General features: G+C 55.4%; 3 protein-coding genes and 1 long non-coding RNA gene across 37 annotated transcripts in view; 1 reads left to right on the top strand and 3 right to left on the bottom strand.

Annotated features, from left to right (window-relative positions):
- The window catches only part of EPB41 (erythrocyte membrane protein band 4.1), a 90,338-nt gene extending 84,702 nt beyond the window's left edge, over window positions 1-5,636 (bottom strand). For 21 of the 33 annotated variants that reach the window (XM_071767873.1, XM_071767874.1, XM_071767875.1 and 18 more), the window contains exon 1: window positions 5,545-5,636. The gene's annotated coding sequence lies outside the window, so the exon portion shown is untranslated. The remainder of the gene's footprint in view (window positions 1-5,544) is intronic. The other 12 variants (XM_071767903.1, XM_071767904.1, XM_071767905.1 and 9 more) reach the window with 3 other exon arrangements.
- Window positions 5,637-6,818: 1,182 nt separating this feature from the next.
- Window positions 6,819-15,486, bottom strand: LOC139807164 (CCN family member 2-like). Its single transcript, XM_071767757.1, has 5 exons — window positions 13,892-15,486; window positions 9,006-9,219; window positions 8,421-8,672; window positions 7,854-8,062; window positions 6,819-7,683 (listed from the first exon to the last, which is right to left on the bottom strand). Exons 1-5 carry the CDS (start codon window positions 13,952-13,954, stop codon window positions 7,372-7,374), a joined length of 1,050 nt encoding a protein of 349 aa, XP_071623858.1. The 5' UTR covers window positions 13,955-15,486; the 3' UTR covers window positions 6,819-7,371.
- LOC139807165 (uncharacterized) lies at window positions 9,214-10,880 on the top strand. Its single transcript, XR_011730484.1, has 2 exons — window positions 9,214-9,374; window positions 9,421-10,880. It is a non-coding gene; the product is annotated as an uncharacterized lncRNA (long non-coding RNA).
- A 4,523-nt stretch (window positions 15,487-20,009) lies between the features above and the next one.
- Window positions 20,010-25,314, bottom strand: HMGCL (3-hydroxy-3-methylglutaryl-CoA lyase). Of its 2 annotated transcripts, none has more exons than XM_071767687.1 (9): window positions 24,989-25,314; window positions 24,285-24,377; window positions 23,682-23,789; window positions 23,170-23,265; window positions 22,552-22,700; window positions 21,952-22,015; window positions 21,468-21,656; window positions 21,239-21,364; window positions 20,010-20,772 (listed from the first exon to the last, which is right to left on the bottom strand). In XM_071767687.1, exons 1-9 carry the CDS (start codon window positions 25,037-25,039, stop codon window positions 20,671-20,673), a joined length of 978 nt encoding a protein of 325 aa, XP_071623788.1. In that variant the 5' UTR covers window positions 25,040-25,314; the 3' UTR covers window positions 20,010-20,670. The 2 variants fall into 2 exon arrangements, with proteins under 2 accessions (XP_071623788.1, XP_071623787.1); XM_071767686.1 differs by lacking the exon at window positions 24,989-25,314 and adding an exon at window positions 24,452-24,578.
- Window positions 25,315-25,522: the final 208 nt, after the last annotated feature.

Raw genomic sequence — 25,522 nt, 5'->3', positions numbered from 1 at the left:
CTCAATGCAAGGAAAGAGCTCCCTTCAAATTTTTAAATGTCCACAAACAGCTTACCCAATCTCCAAGGACTTTTGGAGAGCAGATACAGAAATCCAAGCCCTCAAGGGTTGGTGCTGTCTGGCAAGCAGCTAAACCATCAGGGGGACAGGAACCAAACAGGGATCATCTCACAGGGGTCATGCACAGCATAACTGGGTTCTCCAGAGCCCCACCACATCTCACCCCTTCTTTCCAGCACCCACAGGATTGCTTTAATGCCACGGTGGTTGGAGCTCTGAAAACTCCCTGCACACATCAAACCTCACACCCCCTTGCTCAAATCCAGCTCAGGTCAGCCATGGGCAGATGTAATAATCTACATGAGAGGAGCTCCAAGCTGCCTCTGTCAGGAGGATGTATTTGTGCTGGCAGGGTAGGGTTCCTTCTCTCTCTCTCTCTTTTTTTTTTTTTTTTTTTTTTTTGTGGAACTTACCAGGCTGCCAAAATTTGACTCACATCAACTGAACCAGCAAGAACTTAACCTCAATCCTTACTACCAGGCCCAGCTTCCCCAGGAACTGCAGGAGAAGGCAGGTTTTGCAGTCACCTGTTTCTGAACAGGCCAGGAGAACATTTTAACAGGATTCCTTCATGTAATTGAACAGCACCCAGGGCATCAGTGGCTTTAGTTGTGTGGGCAAAAGGCTTTGGGGTGAGCAAAGGCAGGCTCTGCACCCCAAAACACTCCCTGGGGGGCCAGGAACCATGCTGGTGTGGGGCTGGGGTAGCTCCTGACAGCCTCAGCACCCTCCTGACAGCCTCAGCACCCTCCTGACAGCCTCAGCACCCTCCTGACAGCCTCAGCATCCTCCTGACAGCCTCAGCACCCTCCTGACAGCCTCAGCACCCTCCTGACAGCCTCAGCATCCTCCTGGCTGTACTTTCCCCACTGCCCTCAGCTCCACAGCACTGGACAGCTCTAGCTAAGCAGCACAACAAAATAAACCCACCCAAGCTCCCTTCCAGCTGCTTCTTTTAAAATCTGCAATCAAGAGGCAGCTTTTAGAGCCTTCCTGGAGCAGCTGGGTCTGACTAGCAGGAGGCTCAGACACCACAAAGCCATTTTGACCTGGAGTTTTCTGCCCCTGAGCAGACACAGGGGCTGGGAGCCCAGATGGTGCCTGCGTGTGCTCTGCCCACGGCTCAGGATTTTCTCGGGGGGCATCAGGAGGGGACTGGAGACAAACCAAGCTAATTGGATAGACCAAGAGTCCTCCACGGCCCCACAAAGCTGTGAGCAGCTGCTCAAAACCTCTTGTGAACCACGAAAAAAAAAAAAAAAGTTCCACCTAAGGAGCGGGCAGGGATTAAACACCACAAACTCCCTTTCTCTTTTTTCCGGGCAAAGCGCGGTCCCAAAACCCAACCAAAACCAGACCCACAGATCAGACCAGGAAATTCAGCAAACTTTGAGCACCAACAATAGCAGGAGGATTTTCCAGCCCTTCCAGCTTGTTTTGCAAGTCCCAGATTATGTAAAGCACTGCTCTGCCATTGTGGGGGACGTGGGGCTGAGCCAGCTGGCACCGTGCTGCCCTCAGCATACCCGAGGCAGTGGGGCTTGTGCAACACCACAAATTCCTTCCCAGGCACCTTCTACCATGCAGCAGCCACTGCTTTCCATTTTACACCTAATTTTTATGTGATTAACCATCTTCCTGGGGTCTGGGGCTGTTTTGGTGGGTTTTTTTTCAAGGTTGTCCAAGCTTTAGGTACTAAACCAGCTGTCCTGGAAGAAGAGTCTCCTTTGTGTCTACAGGGCAGGCTTATGGTGCTGGTGGAGCATCCCTTCCATCACCCAACTAATCCTTGGGGTTTCTGCCAGTTGGGATGTGCCTGGGGGGTGACACAGTTATCACTGCACACACATCCTCCAGGAAAACAATACATGAGGATGAACTTAATCCACATGCAGGATCCAGCTGGAAAAACCCCACCGGCACCCCCAGGAGCTGGAATCTCTGGTACCCGGCTCCAGGCACGATCCAGGGCCCCTGGCAATGGCCTTGCACGTGGTCCTGGTGTGTTTGCCTAATTAAGACTAAGCCTAATGAAGTAGGGAGATCTATTGTGGGCCCGGCGGGGGTGAGGTGGAGCAGATGTGTCCCCTGAACCCGACTTCTGTCTCCAGGGTGAATCAGCAGGAAAAGCTCAAGCTGGGATGCTCAAATTCAAGCCCCTGCTGCTGCCTCGGAGCCAGGGAAATGAAAATCCCCTGTTCATCAGCAGCCTCTAGTGGGGAGAAGTGCACAGCCAGGACACCCACTATGGACAGAGCCCACCAGCCCCACCGAGCCCACCCTGCCTGTCCCCACCAGCCCAGATGGGGAGAACCCAGCATAGCCCCAGTGCTGGTGGCCCAAGGGACCCCAAGAGCTGTGAGCTGAACCCCACAGCCTCGCTGGAGCATCAGTGCTGGTACCAGGCTAAGCAGGGAGAGCTGCAGCATCTCCCCATAAAGCCTGACTCAGGGCCCTGCACAAATCAGTACGAGAAGAAAAAAAAAACTGGATAAAAGGACACCAGAAGCATCCAAATCCTTTCCCAGGCAGGTCACTGAGAGAGGGATCCCCCAGCTGATGGTGGGAGAGAGTCCATCTCCCCACCTGAACCAGACACCTTCCACACCTCCAACCTGCAGCACCCAGCCTGGCCAAGAGCCAATTTTGACCCCAAACTTCCATCCACCACCATCTGGAGCCTCTACCCCTGTCTGGGAACAGGCACAAAGGTGAAGCAGGGCTCGGCACAGAGAGGACAATCCCTGTCCTGCAGGGTGGGGACAGCCTGCAACCTCCTGGGGAAAGAGCTGTGGATGGAGCTTAGAAAAAAAAGCTTTGTTACATCTTAAATTAATGACAGATCTTCAGAACCCCCCGGTTTGGAGATGGGCTGATGTCTCCCTTACCCTCTGGGCGATCTTCACCTCGGAAAAGGAGGAGGGGGTGCGGTGAGCTGCGGCTGCCAGCCGGGAGCAGAGAGCATCCTCAGAGCTGCAGGCAGCCGATGAGAAGGCACTTTTCTCTCCTCGGCACGCAGTCAAACCCTCTCCAGAAGGCCTGAAGTTTCTCTCCAAGGCGGGCTAAAGCCAAGCAGGGGGAAGGGAGAGGCCCCCGCCGCAGCCTGAGCCCGGCAGGGATGGGGTTTGCTGCACGGGGAGCTCTCGGCTGCCTCTGCATCCCCGTCCCCATCCCGACCCCGCAGCAGGGATGCGTGCCCGGCGTCGGGCGAGGAGCAGGAGGGAGAGGCAAGCTGGGGGAGACCCGTGGCTACCTGCACCTCGGCTGGGCTGAAAGCCGTGTGGGGACACAAACTCCTCCACAAGTTTCAGCTGCCTCCTCTCAGGGACCCCACGGACACGGTCAGCACAGGCTGAGGAAGGATGGAGCCCAAAGAGGGAACCTCAGCACCCCGAGTGCAAGTTCCTGCCATGGACTGGCCAGGTCACCCCAGAGAGAGAGAGAGGAGTGGGAGCTGCACCCAGCAGCCCTGACCCCAGCACTATTGTGCCAAGAGGGGTTTGGGGTGCACCTTGCAAGAACCTGAAGTGCTCCCACACCCCAAGGCAGCTCCTCTGCCAGGGCATTCCCCCTTCCCCAGGCCTTCCACTGAATCCCAGGCTGGTTTGGGTTGGAAGGGACCTTAAAGCCCCCCCAGTGCCACCTCTGCCATGGTCAGGGACACCTCCCCCAGCCCAGGGTGCTCCAAGCCCCATCCAACCTTCAACACTGCCAGGGATGGGGCAGCCACAGCTTCTGGGGGCAACCTGGGGCTCAGCACCCTCACCCCAAAGAATTTCTTCCTGATTTTCCAACCTCAATCTCTCCTCTGCCAGGGGATTTAAAGCCATCACCCCTTATCCCATACGTCCAGGCCCTTGTCCAAAGTCCCTTCCCTGCTTTCCATTTGCTCCAGCTCACCCAGTGCTGCTGCTGGGCTGTGGCAGAGGAGCTGTGAGGGTTTCAGGGGGGCTGCCAGTGCACCCCCCAGCAGACCCCAGCCCCTGCCCACTGCCCACCCGAGCTGGCAGGGCCACCAGCAGCCCTGGCATCACCCCCCCTGAGGACAGCTGCCAACACCCCTCAGCCTTGGACCTCAGCCCCACTACAGACCCCACAGGGGAGGGGCACCCCAACACCCACAGCCTGCAGGGGAAATGTTGATTTTTCCCATGTGGGAGCCTGGGTGTAAGTCAATCCTCGGGTGAGGAGGCAGCTGCCAAGGCACACCCCCCCATTGCAACACCACCCTAAAGATAGACACTGTCCCCTGCCACCCCGGCCAGCAGCTCCGACCCCGGGGCACCCACCCAGCCCCCCGGGAACCGGGGAAGGCAGAAACCCACCGCGGGGATGAGCCAGCAGGTTTAGCAACCCCTGGTCCTGCTACAGCTGCGGGAGGGCGAAACTGAGGGAAGGAGGAGACCGCAGGAAGTGCTGGGGACACCGGGTCCTGCCCCACGCTGCTCTGGAGCCCACACCCGTGTGAGACCCCGCGTGAAAGTGAGGAACCCCCACGGCCACAGCTGTGCGGGGAGGTGCGGGGAGGTCTCAGCACCGATCCGTGCCGGGGCAGCGAGTGCCGGGCAGAGGCTCCCGGTGCTCGGCCACCGCCTTCAGGAACCCTCCGGGTGGGACAGAGGGGGTCCTGGAGAGGGGGGAAGGAGCGAGGCCACCCCCCATCCCACACCCCCCCCGGCCCGAGCCGCTGCACCTCGGGCTCAACCCCAGAGAGCACCGAACACCTCCGAGAAACCAGAACCGAACCCCGACACCAAGGGGGGAGCTGCCACTTCCCCCCCGGGGGGACAACCCGGGGGGTGACCCAAACCCCCCCGAGGCTGTGCCCACCCCGACCCCTCTGCTGCACCCCTGGGAACAGCGCTATGGGGGACACCCCCGGGCTGGGCCCCACACCCCATCCACCTCCTGAGCCCCAGACCACTGTGGGCCCCCCCACGTTCCCCCCACGCTGCCTGAGCCGGTGCCTCCCTGCTCCCACCCTGCTCCAGGACACCCCCGGTTCCCCAGAACCCCCTGTCCCACACTGCCGGTCCCCCAAACCCAACCCGACCCCCCCAAACCCCAGAGCACCCCACATCTCACTTGACCTCTATGGCTCCCCCCAGGTCACCCCGCATTCTCCCCCGACCCCCAGCCTGACCCCGCTGCCAATCCCCCCGTGTCCCCTCACAGCCCCCTCCTCACAACCAGCCTGACCCCTCCGTGCCCCCAGCCCACCCCAAATGCTCCTATAACCCCCCCGCCCCACAACCAGACCAACCCCGCCACGCGCCCCCCAGATCCCCCCACCCCACAACCACCTCCTCCCACTACGGACCCCCGGGACCCCCACCCCATAACCGGCCTGACCCCGCTATGACCCCCCCCAGAGACCCCCTGTGACCCCCAGCCCACCCCCATCCTGACCCTGCTGTGACCTCCCCAGAGATCCCCCCCAACCCAGCGGGTGCCCCCCTGCAGCCCCCCCGGGACCCCCCGTACCGCTCCAGGGCCGCCGCTCCCGTCCCCTCCGCTCCTCCCGGCGCTGCCTCCACCTGCGCCCCCGGCCCCGCCCCCCACTGACGTCAGCGCGCGCCCCGCCCCCCCGCGCAGCCGGGCCCCGCCCTCTGGTGACGTCAGGGGCCGTAAGCGCGCGGAGGGGGCGGAGCCGGCGGCGCTGCAGTGGGCGGGGCCTGCAGGTGAAGGGGCGCTGTGACATCACCGCGGCGCGCCGTGACGTCACCGCTCCATATAAGGACAGAGAGTGCACACACGCACCATCCACAGACCCACCCACACCCACACCCCCCGGGGCTGCCGCCGGGAGCTCCGAATCGGCCCCGGAACCGCGGCCTGGGGGGAGTTTTCTGCTCTTGGCTTTTTGCCTTTCCTCAACATTTTTTTAAGGGAAATTTTTCCCCTTCCTTGAGGATCCGGAGGCTCCGGGACAGCCCCGGCCCCGCTCACCCTGTGCTGACCCCACCCGCAGCGGGGTGGCCGGGGCCGATAAGGGGCTCGTGGGTGTCCCAGGAGTGGCCTCGTGTCCTGAGCGTGGGGCCCCGCCCGGGCTATCGGTGCCACGCAGGTGGTGGCCACGGGTGATAAGGGGGAAGGGGCTGCCCGGAGAGCGGGATGGCTACCGAGGGCAGAGAGCTGGGAGTCCGTGACAGCTCTGGGTGGGATTGGCTGGGGTGGTGGCCCCCGTGTGGCCGTGGTGGCCCCGCCGTGGGGGTCCCTGAGGGAGGTGCCCGGTGCCCCCACCCACGGGCACTGCCCGGGGTTGTCCCCGTGTCCCCTCCCTGGGGGGGCTGGGACCCTTCAGAGAGCGACGGGACGGATCCTGCTGGGGCTCAGCACCCCCGGGCTGTGCCCTCTGTGCCCAGGGAGGGGAGGGAAGGTTTTTGGGGGGGTGGGAAGAGCCCCCATCCCCTGTGTGATGCCCTGAGCTGGTTAAGCCCCACAAAGCCCCAGCTGGAGTTCTGCTCACATCTGCTCCCGGGTTATTTTTAATCAGGAATTAAGGATTTCTGGGTCCTTCTGCAGCCAGCACGGGGGGGGCTCTGCTCATCTGTGGGTGTGTGGCCCCAAAATCCCATTTTGTGGGTGCTGTGAGACACTGACACCGACCCCGCTGAGGTTGGGGAGGGGGAATGGGACCCCCCTCGGTGTCATCCCCCCCACACCAGTAGCTTGGCAGAGGGTCCCCCACTGGTGCCAGTAAGCTGGAGGCACTGGGGAAAGGCCTGAGGGAAAAGCAGAGGGATGGTGCCAGGGAATATGAAAAATAAAAGAGGGATTTATTAGTGTTGGGTAAAGGGAACCTCCGGGTGGTTTTACACCTGGAAACTGAAAAGGGGAGGAGGAAAAGCTCCCGGCAGACCTGGGGGGCCAGGAGAGACAGGGGCCCACAAAAGATTGGGCTGAAAGGATATAAAAACTGTACAAAAAGCCTTTTAAAAATAAAAAACCAAAACAAGACAAACCCTGACCCAAAAGCCCAACATGAGATAAATTATTTACAGCTGGGATGTCCCCTGGGCTGGAGCCACAGGGCTCTCATCCCTCTCCCATCGGGTCAGCAGGGACTGAGCTGGCAGCTCCAGTCTGCTCCTGGTCCCAGCACTGAGCTCTGCAGCACCAGGGTGAGGGGCAGGGGGCTGGGGTGCTCCCCCTGCACCTCCACTGCTCAGCAGGGCCACTGGGGAGCACTGGTGGCCAGGGGTGACGTTCTGAAGAGCACAGCCCCTCACGGAGGGGGAAGAGTCCTGGGACACAGCCACCAAAGAGCCCTCCGGACACCCCAGGCTGTGGGTCTGGTGGGGGGCAGGGTTACTGCCCCTCTGTCCTGACGTGGTCCCCAATCATCCTCCGGTGGTGTGTGGCCAGGAAGATGTCGTTGTCTCGGGGGCAGTCGTGGTGGCAGGAGCACATCCTGATGAACATCATCTTTCTGTGGAAGAAGTCCCCCTCGGGGCAGTGGAATTCCACCTCCAGGGTGCTGGTGAGGGAGGGGGTGCAGCACCTCCCGTCCCTGCAGCTGCCACAGAACCTGGGTCTGTAGGAACGGGTGCTGGTGCAGCCAGAAAACTCAAAGTGGAGGCTCTGCCGTGGCTTTGGGGTCCTCACACACTTCTTCCCCTTCTAGGGAGAGAGCAGATGGGTTACCAAGGACACGAGAGGCAAAAGTCCACCTAGGCTTGTGCTCTGCCTCCGTCACCAGTAGCACACAGAGCGTGGCATCCCGTGAGATGGGCAGGGTTGTCCCTGGCACTCAGGGTGTCCCCTGTGTCCCCTTTCCCCAAGCCCAGTACCTTGGTTTTCTCCAGGGTGAAGTTGCAGGGCCGGACCATGCAGAGCTGGGTCTCCTTCTCCAGGTGGCACCGGGGGTTGTTGTTGGTGACCCGGGCAGAGATGCCCATCCCACAGCTCTTGGAGCAAGCACTCCACTCCGTGGTCTGCACCAAGCAGTTCTCCTGCAGGTTGTTCAGCTCTGGTTTGTGTGCTGGGTCCTCCCTGAAAACTGAGAGAGAGAGGTGAGGATCAGGGCTTGGGATGGAGGCTGGGAGGCTGCCCCCAACCTGCTTTGACTCTTCAGAGACAAAAGGTCTGTTCCCTGTGAGCAGGAGGAGGATGGAGGCAAGCAGGGGGGTATTTTGTACCACAGCCCAATCCCACAGCCCAATCCCACACCAGAGGGTGTGGGAGCCTCCCCAGCATCACTCAGGTCTCACCTTCATGGTTTGGAGCCCAAGGTTTGGTACCCACACAGGCAGCAGCCACCTCCACGAGTGGCGTGGGGTCACAGAGCTGTGACTCGTGGTGCCAACCCAGATGCAGTTTGGGTCCCTCCTGCTCAGTCCCGTTTGCCCCCCACTCACCTGCCCTGGCTGTTTGCAGGGGCTTCTCCTGCCTGCCCTCCTCACAGACCCACTCCTCGCAGCACTGGTTGTGAAACCGGACCCGGCGAGGGTTGGGGCAGTCGGGGGAGGGCAGCCTGAGGTCCTGGGAGCAGAGCGGGATGCACCCGATGGCCCCGTCCATGCAGAGGCACTGCAGCTTGCAGCTGGGCTGGAAACTCTCCCCGTTGTGGTAGATCCTGCCCAGGAGGTCACAGGTCCCACCCTCCCGAGCTGCAGGAGGAGGAAGAGGAGAAGCTGAGCAGATGGAGCTCTGGGACCTCTCCCCTAAGGAGATTCTCACTCCAAAACGTTGGTAGCAAACCCCCCAAACCCCAGTGAAATGAAGAGCACTTCTCTAGGAAGCTGTCCTGGCTTCGTGGGAAGTCTTTGTCCACACTCCTGAGTTAATTCTTCCAGTGATTTACCTTTGCTCTACACACATCCCATCCCCAGTCTTCATTAGGCACTCCACACCCACTGGATATTGCACCCACATTTTCCTCACTAAGCTTCAGTCCTGCAGGCAGGGGCCACCCGAGCAGAGGCAGAACACACAGCTCTCACCTAAGCAGATCCCACTGCCTCTGTGGGGTTTGGAGAAGTCACAGTAGAGTCCCTTGTGGTGATCACAGGGCTTCTGCAGGGAACAGAGCTCACCCAGCTGCCTGGCACACACCTTGCAGCAGCCACAGGCATCCAACACGTGGCTGGTGCCAGCAGGGCACTGGAGAGGCTGGGAGGGACACTGGCACGGGGAGCTGCAGGACTCTGGCTCTACCTGGAGGGAAGAGAAAACGTGGAGAGAATGAGGCAGGCAGAGAAATGAAAAAATCATGAGTCTGGGTCAAGCACAGAGACCCCATCAAGAGGGGGGAAGGGATCATTCACCCCCCACTGGAGAGCAGTGCTGCAGGGATGTGTGTGTGTGTGTGTGTGTGTGTGTGTGTGTGTGTGTGTGTGTGTGTGTGTGTGTGTGCAGCTCCTGAGGACTCACAAAATTCATCTTTTCCTCATCCCCAACTCATCTGGAGCTCACGAGAAAAAAAAAAAAAAGATTCCTCTGAGAAGCAGGGCCAAAAAAACCAGGACAAGCAGTAGCCTGGAGTCCCATGCACAGCTCAGCCCCCTGCTTCCCTGGAAGCAATAAATGAGTAATTATTAACAGGAAGAATTTCCCTGCTCTGTAATAGCACTGCCCAGAAGAGCACAGCAAAGCAGCAGCAGGATTAGACCCTGCTCAAAGAGGGGAGAGCAAGGAGCACAGTGAGATGAACCTGCCCAGGGATCAGCCCTAAGAACTGACCCGAAGGCTCCCGAGTCCCATTCTGTCCCCTGGATCCCTCATTGCCTTTGTTATTCCCAGAGATCTGCTCTCTCCCCTTTCCACAGAACACAGCAAACCCAACCTCCCCTTGGCAGCACTTCTGGAGAGCTGAAACCCACCCTGGGCTTTTTTGTCATGTGCTGAACAGAGATCAGGGCTTCCTCCTCCTCCAGAAACACCAGGATGCTTCCAACACCCCGATAGTTCTGGGGCATTCCTGTCCCATTCCTGTCCCAGAGCAGCCTGGAGCAGACACACCAGGTTCAGTTCTGGATTTGGGCCAGATAAAAAGCCACAGGTGAAAGGTGCAGAGCATATGGTCTGGAAAGATCCTCTTGTACCTGCTCAGAAACAGCAGTGTGCGAGCTCCAGCCTGGATTTCTGCTCAGCTTCTGCCCACTAAAATACCCCAGGATGAGGGGGATGCAAAGCTCTGCTCTGCTGCACTCAGGTGCTGCACGATGTGGGGCAGCTGCTGCTCCAGCCCCTGCTGCCAGAAAAGCAATTTGTGCTCCTGGATTGCCCTGAGCTCCTGCACCACACACACAGACACCAGGCTGGGTGGGGAGGGAGGGCAGAGCCCTCCTGACAGCCCCACTGCCACCCAGGGAGAGGGGAGAGGGTGGGATGGGGGAACACCTGGAACAAAAGCCAAAAAAAAAGATCTTGCTGCAGCTCTGTTTGCACTTATTCTACCCCATCCAGCCCTTGCTTGTGAAAAGGCTTCCTTGGATGTTGTGTTTGTCACCAATAATAGCAGGAAAAGTTTTCCAGCTGTTCTGACTGTTGCTTAAAGCAGCTGCTCTGACTTCAGCTCCCCCGGGGGTCAGAAGATGCCAAGGGCCTTGTGTTCCTCTGACAATCAGCACAGTGTGGTGTAGGACAGGGATCAGACTGAATCTTCACTCCCAAATCCTCCCAAGAGTTTCTCTCTGCTCAGCAGGAATTGATGTAATTCCCCTTGAGAACTCTTAGCAGGGAAGTATTTTGGAAACAAACCTCTCCTGCCTGCAGCCAGCTGTGCTCAGCCTTGGAGCCACTGCTGGGAGCTGGCACAGCCCAGGGATCTCTTCCCGACTGCTGAAGTGCAATAAAAGAAGCTAAAAATACAGAAATGCTTTCCTACTGGGTTTTTTTTTCATGCATGCAACCACTGTAGCTGCCAAGAGGATGTGTTATTCAACCATGGATGAGGGGGTGGGGGGGTACATGGGATCATAAAAGAGGCAAAGCATTCCTAACACAGGGGCTATATTAAGATGCAATCCATGAACTTAATAAAAAAAAAAAAAAAAACAAACAAAAAGCAGAATCATGACAACAAGCATTTTCCAAGGCAGTGTCAGCCACAGGCCATCTAAAGAACAGCTCTCAAAATAGCTCTCCTGCTGCAAAACAAACCAAAAGAGCCTCTGTGGGGATCAGAGGGAAAGCAACAGAATTCACCCCAACTCAACTTTCGTTACTCATTGCTGGTGCTGTTTATTTTCTTTAAGAACTCAACCCCCAAAAAACTCAACCACCTGGTTTTACCTTCTGTTCCCAACCAGCTTCACTTCCTCCTTATCTTACAGCTGCTTTTCAGCACAGGAACATCTGGACTCAGACCTGAGACCTGATGGGTGACTGCAGCCCAAGCAGGGTGTAAAAGGCCCAATTCATCCAGATTCCTGGGGCTCTTTCCAATAGTTTTGAGATTTTCCAATCAGTCAGCTCAGATGTTCCTCCCCTCATCACCCACCTGGCCCCAGGGGCTGTTGGGCTCCTGTTTGATTTATTTATTACTGAGCAACCTCAGCTCGAGCTGCTTGGAATTCCCATGAGCCCAAGAGAGCAGAGAATGAGCTGAGATCTTTTTTAGCTCCTGCACACTCAGCAGGGACCCTGGAAGAGCTGCCTGGCAAGGGGAACTTCTTGAGTTGGGAACAGCTGGGAGAAAGTCAACGTTGAACCAACTTCCATTACTTAATTACTTAATTTACTTCCACAGCAATTTCAAAGAGGCTGAAAAATGGGTGTGCAGGGAGCACCCCATACCCTGCATTAATTTCAAGAGCTGCTTCACAGAGATTTTTTTCAACACTGTGTGGAAACCGTGCCCAGGATTCACACCCAGGGCTTTGCTGCAGACCCATAAAACCATTTCCACTCAACGTGCCACTGACCTGGGCACAGAGGGGTTTATATTTAATTCCCTTCCCCTCTGAGAAGGGTCTGTTCCAAAATGACACCTTTACCTGCACTGAACAGGATCCTAACTTCAGGTGGAGCCTCGACCTTGGTTCTGCTGCTGGCAGAGCCCTTCTGGGAACTTTTGGGAGCAGCAGGACAGAATCAGAGACCAAGGCTACAGAAAGATTTCAGGAAGTGCTAAAGCCTGGAGTTCCAGCTCCCATCACAAGCACCTCGTGTGGAGCTGCATCCCCCAGGGATGGGCACAGCACCAGGGGAGCACAAGGAGCCTGAGCAGAGGAATTCCCTTGTCTCTGCTCCACACTCCACTGACTCCCAGGTCCCACCTGCTCAGCTGAACAAGCCAGAACAAGCTTCCTCCCAGCTGCCAGCACCAAACCCAGCTACCTGGGGGGGAAAGAAAAGATAAGAACCTTCTTCCTGCTTCATATGCACAGAAAAACTCTTCCCCCTCCAGCCTCAGGAGTGGGGTGGGGACAGGAGCAGCAGTTCTGTGCCATCATCAGGATCCTTCCTGATCCATGTCTGTGAGCACGGGGAATGAGCAATGAGGGCCAGGCCAAGGAGGATTTTTCAGATGAGCCTGGGCATTCAAAGGGCTGGGGAAGGGGTGTTTTGGAGCTGAGCTGGCTGTCTGCAAAGGGGTTAATGCTGCAAGGTGGGAATCACACAATAAACACCTGACAGCTTCTCTGTCACATCCCCAAGACTGGCAGCAGATGAAGCAGCCAGAACACAGCCACTCTCACACTCCAAAACTGCATTATCATGGATAATATCTGCTCTCCCTCCATCCCAGGCTCTCAAGGCATCTTTCCCACGTTGCACAGCCTGGGATGAAAGACAAAGACCCCTGCTCCCCCCTGCAGACTCTCCCAGGCTGAGCAGGCAGCACTCCTGCTCCTGCTCTCACCTCCCCTGGGAGGCAGACCCAGGAGTAACAGCTCCTGCCTCCTTACTCAATCCACTGATCATCCCATTCAGAGCTTAAAACCAGTCAAAAGTCCCATTTCCCAGGCAGGCTTAGGGGAAAATGTCATCATCCCAGAGGAATAACAAAGCATCACAGCCATGGGATTTATTTCATACCCAATCTGCTGCTGCCCAAGGCAGGGCAGTGACAGAACCAAGATGACCATCCCAAAAGGCAGAAGTTGGGTGCCCAGGAAACCTTTCCTGGGAAGGAAGGGGCTGGCACAGGCTGAACACTGAGTGATCAAACAGACCTTATGAACCAGAAGCACAAAAAGCCATGCAAGGCTCTGTGATTTCTTCACCAATCCCAAACTGCAACTGAAATATTTCAGAGAGTGCAGCAATGCTCCTGCTGCCATTGAACTGCAATAGCACAGACAAGTCCTGAGCAGAATCAGCAGCTCCTCTGCCAAGCACTTTGTATCAGCACACAACCAGGCACAAACCCTGCTCTGGAGAGCCTGCAGCCTGATTTCCCCCTGGGAATCACTGTTTTGGGGAACACATGGGTGGATCCAGTGGCAGCTGGGGAAGGATGGGGACTGCAAAGAACTGGGATGTGAGCCTTGTATTCCTTGCAGTGACAGAAACTCAGTGACTTCACCTCTTTCTGGTCTCTTTTCCCCATGTAAAGCAGGGCTGGCTTTTAGTTCCCAGGAGAGGAGTGAAACAAACTCCCTGCAGATGTGCCAAGAGCACCAAGGTGTGTGGGTGCCAGGCAGGCTCCCAGCCTGGGTCAGTTCCACCCGGCATTTGCATCACTCTGCTACCCACCAACCAACCAACCAACCAACCAACCAACCTTCTCCCGGGGAAAAACCCAAAAACCAAAAAGCAAAAAGCAAACCTTGGGGGGCAGGTGGCAGCTGGGCAGAGTTTCACAGCCCAAAGCATTCCCATGCATCAAAGCAAGAAGCTGCAATGCCAGCAAACAGAGCTGCTGCAGTGTCATACGTACCCAGCCAGCTGCAAGGAGGAGCAGGAACAGCGTCCAGGTCACTGTCCCCAAGTTGCCAGACATCCCGAGGGAAGGGAGGGGAGGGGAAAGGATTCAGGCTGCTGACTGACTGACTGACTGACTGACTGACTGACTGACTGACTCCTTCTCCTTCCGAGTTTCTCCTCTCTTTTTGCAGCCAGTTGCACATCAGCTCCTGGTTAAATAGGATCCTGGAGGGGGCGTGCCCTGAGCCAGAGCCATCATCATCTGGGAAGCAAGCAGAGAGGGGTGCAACAAAAAAAATGCCCAAATTCCAGGGAACAGGAGGAGATTCCTGTGGCCCTGGTGGTTACGGGGCTGTCGGCACAGCTGGTTACTTTCCACGTGGGTAAATCAAAGCCCAGTAAAAGCAGGATTAATTTTTGTTATTTTTTCCTCTTTTTGACTTCAAAAGCACGAAGTGTGGGACAATGTTCTTGACACAACCCCCCCTTTCCTTACCTACATCCATTCCTTAGGGCTGAAATAAGCAGAGTGCTCGATGTTTTTCCTTTGACCAGGAGGGAGAGATGGAAAGCTCGGGGCTGGCAGCTGCAATTCGGTACCGGAACTGCCCGTGCATCACCACTGCTTGGCACTGCCAGCTCTGAGAAACCAGACGTTCCACCACTATAAAAGCCTCTGTCTGGACTCCTTCAAAGAGGGGCTGCTCGTTTTATGAGGCAATTAAAAAGCCAGAGGGTGAAGGTTGTTGATAAAGGGCAGCACTTCCCTTTAATCGTGCCTGGGGATTGATGCGGCCGCGCGTTTGCATCCTGGGTGACAATCGGTTCTGTTTGCTGCTGAAAGGCAGAGTCTGGCTTCTGCAGAGCCTGCACCAAAAAAACCCCAAAACAGCACCTTCTGAATATGAAAGGGTTGTTTTGTGTATTAAAGGAGTGGTTTTGTTTATTCCCAAACAGCAAGCAGAATGCTGCCACGGGAAGATGAGGAGTGCAGCAGAGGGCACTCTCAGTCCTTGCTGGCCTGGGAGGTGACAGGAGGTTGGTACCAGGCTGGAATCCTCTGTGCTGCACACGAAGTGGCCCTAAACAGACAGAGATGTGCCTTGAGTCAGGGTGAAAGTGGTGTAAGATGTGTGTAACTTCCTCTGGGGCAACACAGAGCAGAGGGCAGGAGCATCCACAGGGTGCACTGTGCAGCAGGGTCCCTACCCCATCCCAGCAGTGCTGGGAAACAGGACAGGACAAGAAAAACATGGGGAGTGTGTGGTGGGTTGTTTAGATTCAGCCTCATTCCTTCCTGCAGGAATGCTGAGCTGGGAACCAAGCCCTGCATTTTACTCAGGTCCTTTCAGGTCCCTGTGCAACACCAGGTCAGCTCCACACTCCCTGTGGCACTGCTGAAAACAGACAACTCCAGCTCTTCATTAATGAGCACTTGGAAAGCCCCTCAGGATTTGAGGCTGGAGAGCATTAGCCCCAAGCAAACCACCTCAGATGCATCTCCTTCTGCTCCTCTAACACCAGACAAGGGATTTCACAACCATTCCCATTACAGCCACCTCTGCTAATGTCACAGCCAAGGATTAGGTCTCCACACAACAGATTTAATGTACTGGAGGTGGCACAAACACAGCAGTGCCCCAGAGCAGCTGGGAGCTACAGGTACACATTCCTCCCCCTTTTGGGAAGGCTTGGCACCTTGAGCTGTGTTGTCACCTGAAATCAGCTGCTCACATATCACAGGATGTTCTCCCACTGCTCCTAAATGAGACAGAAATAAAAAGCTCCACACCTCTGGCCTCATTTTCTCACGCAACAAGAATAATTCCAAGCCACAAGGAGCATTGGGAGGTGTCACATCTGTGCCCATTTTCAGAGGACAGTGTTCAGTTCATCCATTGCTCCTTGGCTGAGGAGCAGCAAGGTTGCACCTTGAGCCACGATCTCCCAAATTCTGCTGCTTAAAGATTTTTCTGACCTGCTGCATGACCTGGAAGGAACTGTTCAACCAAAATCACCTCCCTCACCTGCCAGGGGTTCTGCAGGGAACACAACACCAGCACTGGGATGGCTGATTCAGTTTGCAACCTACAACAACAAAAAAAGAGTAACTAGATCATAAACCACCCTTCCTGAGCTGCTCATCATCATCCACCTGGATGCTTTCATCTTCCCAGAACAGCAGCATAAGGAAAATGTCCTGAGTTGCAATCCTGCTCATCCTTCAAGCCACCACAGCTCTGCCATGCCAGCTGAGTCCCCTGCCTTGCCAAGAGATGGGTCTGGATCTGCTCCAGCTCCTCTACCAGAGAGCAGAACCAGTATCTGCCACAAGTATCCTCCCTGCAAAGTGGTAGGAGCAGCACCAAGCCCTCCACGTGAGGGTTTCTGGGGACGGAGGAGCCCTCTCTGCCTCTTGGATCCCAGAGCATGCCTCCCACAAAGGCTCCTTTCCACCATGAGCTGATAAAAAGGAGCTGAGGAGTTGAGTCCTGAGTTGTCCTTCAGGACATGAAGGACAAATGCTAGAGAGCTCCCTGCACCCCTGGCCCAACGTTTTGTTAAGGAACTGGGACAACCAAAAGCACCCCTAATGCTTGTGGCTGAACTGTTCACCCCACTGCACATACCATGAAGAACATGAAGAACATGAAGGCTGAGTGACTGAGAATGATCAAAGGGAGGAAACACCCAGGTTAACACTGATTTGTGTCTCTTCTTTTTGCCTGAGCTGCTTCAAGTGAAGAGATAAAGATGTCAACCCTGCTTAAAATCTCCCCCGAGCACAGAATAGTGGGTGTTTAATTCACCTTGTTGTGTGCTTCTGGCTTCACTCACCATCCCCATCCAGTGGCTTTCTTGAACTCACAGTAACTGGAGGAAAAAAAAAAAAAAAAAGCCATTTAGATAATTATTAAAACCATGTAAGGCTCAAGAATAAACTAAAGCAAGCATATGCAGGTTTTGGCTCAGTGTGACCTCTCCTAGCAGCAAAATAAAAAGGTACAAGCAGCAAGGTGAGGACAGAACCCTGTCCTCATTGACTTCAAAGCTGTCCCCTTGTCTCAAAGCCACCCAGCTGTCCCCAGGGCATGTTGGTGGCTCTCAGGATTGCTCCCCACCAGAAAGTTTCCATTCTCCCAGCTGGTCAGCCTTGGTAAAAGCCCCTGCTGGAGCAGATCACAGACAGTGACTCTGGTTTCACCCTTGCTGAAATGGTACCACACAGAAATTTGGCCCAGCAGAGAGGTTGAGTTTCATTTCATTGTTCATTACCCAGCTGCTGAGAATTGCTTGATGCATCCTGGCTAAACCCAGGCTAAAGCAACAGCCAGATCTGGGATGCAGGAATCCTGTCCCTTTTTGAGGCTGTTTGTAGTTTGAGAAGCAGCAGCAGTTCTGAAGATCAGCTGGGCACCTTCATCCAGTCTCTTCCCAGTGATGTGAGGCTGCAGGACACCAGTGACACTGCTGATGACTCCACCTGTGGTGTGTTGTTAATAAAAGGACAAACCCCATCAGTGGCTGTCAGGGCTGTCAGTCTGCAGGAGCAATCCTGAACTGAGCTCTGAGCCTAAACAAAGGTTCAGCAAAGGTTCCCAGGGACTCAAGAGCTGAGATGGTCTCTTCCAGACCCATGTTCAAGTTCAGTGCTAATTCAGCATCTGTCTATAGGGACAATTGGGGTCAGATTGATGCCATCTAATCTGTAGACACTTAATTAAGGCATCTCCATTAGCAGCCTAATCTCTCTAAGATCCCTTTATAATCAGTGGAGAAGGACCAAAGCTCCTGAGCTGCCTTCTGACAGCCCCTGTCCCTGCTGCTCCATGGGAAGCAGCTGCATCCTGATGGCAGAGAAGAGAAAGTGAGAACCAGAGCTCAGCAGAGGCTACAGCACAGCCAGCTCCAACCTGGGTGAGAAAAGTTACCCCTGCCCTAGGGACAGAAAGGGCAGGAAAAAACCAAACCAACCCTCCCCACTACAGCACAGCCTTGGGATGAATGCAGGATGAGTGCAGGAAACCCCCATGGCTCCAGCAGAGCCAGGAGCAGTGACCAGACATCCCTGTGTCTGTATCCTGCAAAAAGGCAGAAGGAATTCATGCAGAGCCCAGGCCCTGGCTGAGACCTCCTGGTGGAGCCCCCAGCCCTGCTGCAGACCCCCTGGGCAGGCTGGAACCACAACCCCTTCAGCAAGCAGTGGGGAGAGGGTCCAAGCACAGAGCTGGCTGTGCCTGGAGGCAGCGTGGGACGTGCAGACCTGTCCCAGGGCAGGCTCTGCACCAGCTGTGCTTGTGCAGGCAGCTGCCCCGAGGTCCCTGGGGCTCAGCATCCACGCAGAAAAAACCCAGACCTCCAGGGTGATGATGCACACGAGCTGCAGGAAACCACTCTGGGGCTTGAGGTTTGTCAAGGTGCAATTAAAAAAAAAAAAAAAAAAGGACCTGGTACCTGGCCCTGTGTAATTGCAGGTGAACCTTCTGAGACCTTCTAACAGCTGTAAAATTTGGATAGAAAGGTGAGGCAGGAGCAGTTGTGTGGAGGCTTTGGCTTGCACAGAACTGCAGGAGGAAGCAGTCAGCTGCACCCACCTGTGGAATGGAGGCTTCCTGGGCTTTTTCCACTTCTTAACTTACTGCATGCTTAATTATCCTGAAGGAAAGCTGCAAGGAGGGAGGGCAGGTTTAAGGTGGACTCAGGCAGGTTCATTTAAGGAGGGCTCTTGCTCTCCAGGCCTCCTCTGGTGTGCAGCTGGGATGTCTCTGAACAGAACTCTTATGGGGGGTGGTCCTGACAACACCTGCAGAGGAGGCACAGGAGGAGCTCATGGGAATGTGGCTTGGGAAAAAGAAGGGACAAACACCAGGTCTCCCTAGGGATGGGACACTGCAAGAACCCCCAGGCTCTGCACTGACCCAAGAGCCTGGGGTGGGGCTTTTCATATGGGTGGGGAGTGAGAGGCCAAGGGGAAGTGATTTCAGACTTGGAGAGGGGAGATTTAGCTGAGACATAATGAAGAATTTCTTTGGGGTGAGGGTGCTGAGCCCCAGGTTCCCCCAGAAGCTGTGGCTGCCCCATCCCTGGCAGTGTCCAAGGTTGGATGGGGCTTGGAGCCCCCTGGGCTGAGGGAGGGGTCCCTGACCATGGCAGGGGGGTTGGAACTGGATGAATTTTAAGGTCCCTTCCAACCCAAACCATTCTATGATTAAACTGCCACTCTGCCAAACTACAGGGAGATTTTTCTAGGGGGTGAGCCAGGCACTGCTGTGTCTCTACAACTCAGGAAGGGTGCAAAGTAAGACTCTCACACCAGACCCCACCTCTCCAGAGACCTCTGGCATCACTTGAGCTCACAGGATCTCTGCCCTAAAACCCCAGCCCCTCACACAAAGAAATTCTGCTGGAATCAATGAGCCTTTCCTGGTTTACCAACTGCAACCCACACAGCCCCAACAGGCTGAAACCTCCAGAGTTCAGCCCCCCCCCAGCCCCTCAGCCACTCTCCCACTGCTGTGTAATTCCCATCCAAAATTCCACAGAAAGGGGCCTGGCAAAAAACTGCAAAGAGTGACCACTGAAAACTTCCTGTGGAACCCTACCCTTCCGTGGAACCCCACCCACAGCACCCCCGACACTCCGGCTCTGGGTTTATCACAAAAATCTCCAATTTTTGGCCTTTTCTCCTTTCCCTGGGGGGGGGGGGAGGGGGCTGCAGCGCCCCCTGGCGGCGGGACGGGTGCACTGAACCCCCCCCCCAATTTCCCCGATTCTGCCTCATTTCAGTGTCAGTTCCTTACTGAATCGTTACGGGTTGGTTAAGTGAGGGGAGGGACAGCTACAACCCAGCCCCCGCCCCGGGAGGGGCAGGGCTCGTGTGCTGTTTCTGGTCTCACAAACAAAGAGTTCATCCAATGATTTTACCTAATAATTACCTCATTATTTTACCTAATAATGATTTTACCTCTCCCTCAGGGGCCACCAGGGGCGTTTCTCACTCTTTGCTCTCAGGGGAGGATGCAGCACATGGAGTGCTGGGGAAAGAGGCACTTGGGAGCCAAACCTGCAGCAAAAGCTCTGGAACTGGTTTGGTTAACCCAAATTCCTAATATTAAATAGAATATTAAATATTAAAGAATATTAAATAAAGTGTTTATTATTCCTAGTACTTAGAAGTATCTTACAACAGATACAGCCCTTGATTACACCCCCTAAATGCTAAGAAAGAAGGTCCAAGGATTCCCCTTTCCATTTCAGTCTTAAAATCTGTAGTGAGGAGAGAAAAGGGAAGAAGGGTTGAGCTTGACTTGGAGCTGTGCTTTGACTGGAAAAGCTGTTGGTTCATGTGATGGTTGATCTGATGGTTGATGTGATGGTTGATGTGATGGTTGATGTGATGGTTGATGTGATGGTTGATGTGATGGTTGATGTGATGGTTGATGTGGTGGTTGATCTGATGGTTGATGTGATGGTTTCCTGGTTCTGGTGGCTCATGGTAACACACTCTTGAGGCAGATGCCACCAGACTTTGTGCTGAGCTGGTGCCAGGGGGTGCAGCTTCTCCCTCAGCTCAGCCACGTCCTCCCTTCTCTCAGACAAGTGGTTAAGGCTGAGCACAGACTTAGGTTTTTTCTTTACATTTCTTCAGATTCTGGTGGATTACAGATTCCAGTTCAAGTGCTGAGTGTGGAAAGAGCACTGCAGAGCAGGGGCTGCAGAAGGGAGGGGACACCCAGGCAGCACCAGATCCTTTTTTTTTCTTCTTTGACCCAAGGAGGAACTGGGTCAGGGTCACAGTCTGCAGGAGGCCTGGGACACCTTGGAATTGGTTCGTCTGTTGAGAGCGTTGCAGATGAAGGTGCCTGTGTCCATCAGCTTCTGCAGATCCACACCCTTTGTGGGAACAGGGACACAACGTTGGCACCAGTTCTGCCATGAAAAGCTGCCCAGTAACAACTGGGAGAGACAAGCAGGGGGTGAGGGAGCCTGGAGGGCTCTAATGAGGCCCTGAAGTGCTGCTGCTCATTAGTATAAATCTGAGCCAGGGTCAAATGGGAGAGAGATGAAAAATGGGGGGGAGTGGAGGGTCCCAGGGGTGTGTGGGGATTGGTGTGGCAGGAGAGGGGCTGTGGGGGATTGGGGTGGCAGGAAAGGGGCTGTGGAGGATTGGGGTGGCAGGAGAGGGGCTGTGGGGGATTGGGGTGGCAGGAGAGGGGCTGTGGGGGATTGGGGTGGCAGGACAAGGCCCTCAGGCAGAGCCAGAGTGATTCTGCAGCTGCACCCACCCCACTCAGGCTCCCTGGGCTGAGCTCTGAACCCCAACCAGAGCCCTGGTGTGGGCTCAGCTGGTGACACTCACCGTGTGGATGCCCAGCCCGTTCAGCATGTACACCAAATCCTCTGTGGCAACATTTCCTGAGGCTCCCTGGGCATAGGGGCAGCCCCCAAGGCCGGCGACGGAAGCATCGACCACGCTCACACCCATCTGCAAAGGAAACTCAGTCAGGGAACTCCTCCTCAAGGACCAGCCTGGGGGTCAGGAGTGTGGCTGGCACCCCAGGGAAGATGCTGAACAGCAAGAATTCTACCTGAAGGGCTACCAAGATGTTGGCAAGAGCTTGGCCGTAGGTGTCATGGCAGTGAACAGCAAGAGCCCCCACTGGCACCTCCTTCATGACAGCTGCCAGCATCTCCCTCATGCTCCCCGGGGTCCCAACGCCGATGGTGTCACCCAGGGAAATCTCATAGCACCCCATGGAGTACATCTTCTTTGAGACCTGCCCAAAAGCCAAGGTGCTCCACTGAAAAGGCAGCTTTGCCAGCTCCCGAGGTGGAGACAGAGGGATGGGAACACAGCAGCCAGAGGGTTCTTCTCTGGGATCAAAAATCCCCAGGTGCCCACAGCTCCCTGAATTCCCTTTTTTGGTCAGGTCCAGCAGGGTCCAACTTCCTCAGCCTTCCCCCACTCTTCAGTTAAGTGGTTGGACACATCCTCCCCCTCCCCAATGCCCAATTCACACCTGTGAGCTAAAAACCTCTCAGAAATTCTGGTCATGGTTACAATGAACTCACCTCTGCAACTTTGGCAGCAGAAATCTTCCCTTCATAGGGGCACCCAAGGACACAGGAAACGTACCTGTGGTTAAAAGAAATATGCACTTTTAGCTAGAGAACTGAAGTGAGGCTGCAGTGGTCAGGTTAGTCAGGACTAATGTGCTGCATTTTGCATGCTCTGTGTAACAGGAGAGTTAATTTCATGTTCTAAAAATCGCTCCAGTGGACAAAGCTCCTCACACAATTAACTACTCAACAACTACTTCTTCCCCGGATGTGAAAAATTTGCCAAGACAAGAGCAGATGGGACTGTTGGGTTTGTGGAACCTTTGGATCACCTGGTAGTAAAGCTGGAGACATTAATTACAGGAAGGGCAAATCCATCTGGGAGAGTGTGAGCTGCCAGGAGCCTTGCACCAAGGCAGCACCTGGTACCACCTGTGTGTGGTGCTGCTTCCAAACCAACCCTGACCCAGGTGGGCAGACACCCCTCCAAAAAAAGGCCAAGCTGAAAATAAATCCCACTCCCCAGCACTGCTCGGGCTGGATCCCAAAGGGATAAATTCCCCCTGCCCCCCCGAGCTGCTGGATGCCAGGGGGGCAGGAGGAGCTCCTCACCCCCTCACAGGAATGTTGGCTGTCCGTGCTGCTGCCATCACTTCATCAAACATCTCCAGACTCTCCTGGATGGAACAGTTGATGTTTTTCTTGGTGAAGAGCTCAGATGCTGCCCCAAAGACTGAGACTTCTTTGGCCCCTGCTGCCACCTGCCAGCAGGAGGAAGGGATTGAAGCCAACTCATCTCCCTTGCAAGGCACAACCCCGACCACACTTCTGACATTTTATAAAACATGTTTTGGTTTTTTTTTTTCCAGTTCTTTCCTCAGTTCATTCTACACCAAATCCAGAATGACAAACCCAAGTTTGTCTTCAAAAGAACTGTGAAGCCAGAGGTGCAGCAGTGAATCTACATCTACTGTATGGAGAGCTGCAGGATGTGTGGATAAGACTGAAAACACCCTCATCAGCTACAACAGATCATGGGGTTTTTATGATATCAAATATATCAAGGTATTTTCTATTAGTTTGCTATTTCCCCAGCAAAACAATGCCTTGTAGAGGAACCACCAGAGGAGCCCAGCACAGAGCTGCATCTCCCTCCCTTCTCCACAGGGGAAATGTTCTTTAGGAGGAGACACAAAACCCTGAGCACACTGAGGTGCTCCCGTCCCTTACCGCTGCCTGGAACCCCCTGAGGTTGGGGGTCAGCACGGGGTAACTGATTCCAGGGAATTTATTAATTCCTTGCATGACTTCAGTGTGGTCAGCCATCTGCAAAAGGAAACCAGGACAAGGTTTGACAACACCCACTGCTGCAAATGGTAAAATAAAATTTATAAATTTCTTAAAATTTCTTGTTGGAACAGGAACAGAGAGATTTGGGATTGTGGGAACCTGGCACCCTGCTGAGCTGAGCTGAGCCCCCCCTGAGCTGTGTGCACTGGGGTTGGACTTTTGCTCCTGGCAGGGTCCAAAGGGAAGGGCTGGGATGTGGCAATCACCACTTTTGGCTTTGTTGCTTCTTGCCCAGTTACAAACCACGGCAGCAAGGATTCTGGAGAAAGCAGGAGGTTTTCCTGTCATTCCTATATTATTATACCATCTATATTTTACTACCACATCAATATTACACTGCCTAGTAGCTATTAATAAGCATTTTTGTCTTTAAATCCCATTTGAATACCGACCTGAGGAACCCACTTGGGGGAAACAAAGCTGGTGGCCTCTATAACCTGCAGCCCTGTCTCTGACAGCATATTGATCAAGTCGATTTTCACCGACGTTGGTACAATATTCTAAGAAGAAAAAAAAAAACCAGAACACTTTATTCTTTCCACAATAAACCACTCCACCCCTGGATACCCCAAAACGGCCTGAACTTCGACTTTTGAAGTGGAAAAAAAAGGGGCATCTAAATAAAAGCAAAGCGTTGCTGTGTGGTGGGGAGAAAAGCCCCACCGGGAGGTGCTGAGGGAACCTCGGGAGGTGCTGAGGGAATTTCTGGAAGTGCCAAGGGGATTTCTGGAGGTGCCGAGGGAATTTCTGGGGGTGCCAAGGGGGTTTCTGGAGGTGCCGAAGGAACCTCGGGAGGTGCTGAGGGAGTTTCTGGAGGTGCCAAGGGGATTTCTGGAGGTGCCAAGGGGATTTCTGGAGGTGCCGAGGGAATTTCTGGGGGTGCCAAGGGGGTTTCTGGAGGTGCCGAAGGAACCTCGGGAGGTGCTGAGGGAGTTTCTGGAGGTGCCGAGGGAACCCCGGCAGGGGAGCAAAGGGGCCCGCAGCCCCTCCGTTACCTTCTCGTTCTGCAGCCCATCCCGCGGCCCCACCTCCACCACCTTCACCTTCTTCGGGAGGGCTCCGGACGCCGCCGCCGCTGCGCCGCTGACCTGGGGACAAAGGGACAACATCAGCCCAAGCCCCGTTGTCTCCCGTCCCCTCCTTCCTTCCCGCTCCCCCTCACCGCCCGCAGCCACACGGCCCAGGGCTGAGGCAGCACCCGCCGCGACGCCGCCATCTTGGGCGGCTGTCACGTGACTTCCCCTTCCCAGTGACGTCACCGAAGGGGGAGGCGCGGAAATGGCTGCGATGTCACGGATCTCGGTACCGGTACCACGGAGTGCCGAGCCCGGTACCGGTACCAAGGAGTGTCGATACCGGTACCAAGGAGTGCCGATACCGGTACCAGTACCCTGGAGTGCCGAGCCCGGTACCGGTACCAAGGAGTGCCGAGCCCGGTACCGGTACCAAGGAGTGTCGATACCGGTACCAAGGAGTGCCGATACCGGTACCAGTACCCTGGAGTGCCGAGCCCGGTACCAGTACCAAGGAGTGCCGATCCTGATACCGGTACCAGGGAGTGCCTATCTCGGTACCCTGGAGTGCCGATCCCGGTACCACGGAGCGTCGATACCGGTACCAGTACTACGGGGTGCCGATCCCGGTACCGGTACCGTGGCAGCACATCCCGTTAGTTCAGTAAAAGAGTCCCAACCCATACCTGTCCCCGCTGCCCGTCCCGCGACACCGAGCCGGTGTCAACCTGCGGCATGTTTTCCCCGGTACCGTCCCGTTTTGTTTTGTTTTCTTCCCGGTACCGGTCCGTTCGGTCCTCGACACCGGCACTGCGGGACCTCTGGGGAGCTGCCTACTTATAGGATGGGTTTTCGGCTGGCTCGTGGCGCTGAACAAACACGGGGTGTTTGGTTTGGGTGCCCCTCTTTGCTCCAGAGGTCACCGGCGTCACCGGGCTCTGCTGTCCCAAATCTTCCCCCTGTCCCCGTTTGTCACCGGTGCTCGGGTTCCGTCGGTACCGATGTTGTTTGACAATTGGGTAACAGCTCTGACAACACCAGCTCTGCCCCTGCTGGGGTGTGGGGAGGAGCTCAGCCTGCACCGAATTTGGGAGCGTTTCAGCAGTTTTGGGTCTACAGCAACAAAATCAAACCCGCTGGCAGCTCCCCGGGGGCCTCCACAACCACCCTGGGGTGTACAACAACACAACAACCCAACACAACCCAACACGACCCAACAC

Source organism: Heliangelus exortis, chromosome 24 (genome assembly GCF_036169615.1).
Source record: "Heliangelus exortis chromosome 24, bHelExo1.hap1, whole genome shotgun sequence".
Lineage (NCBI taxonomy): Eukaryota > Metazoa > Chordata > Aves > Apodiformes > Trochilidae > Heliangelus > Heliangelus exortis.
This window is presented reverse-complemented; position numbering and strand designations above follow the sequence as displayed.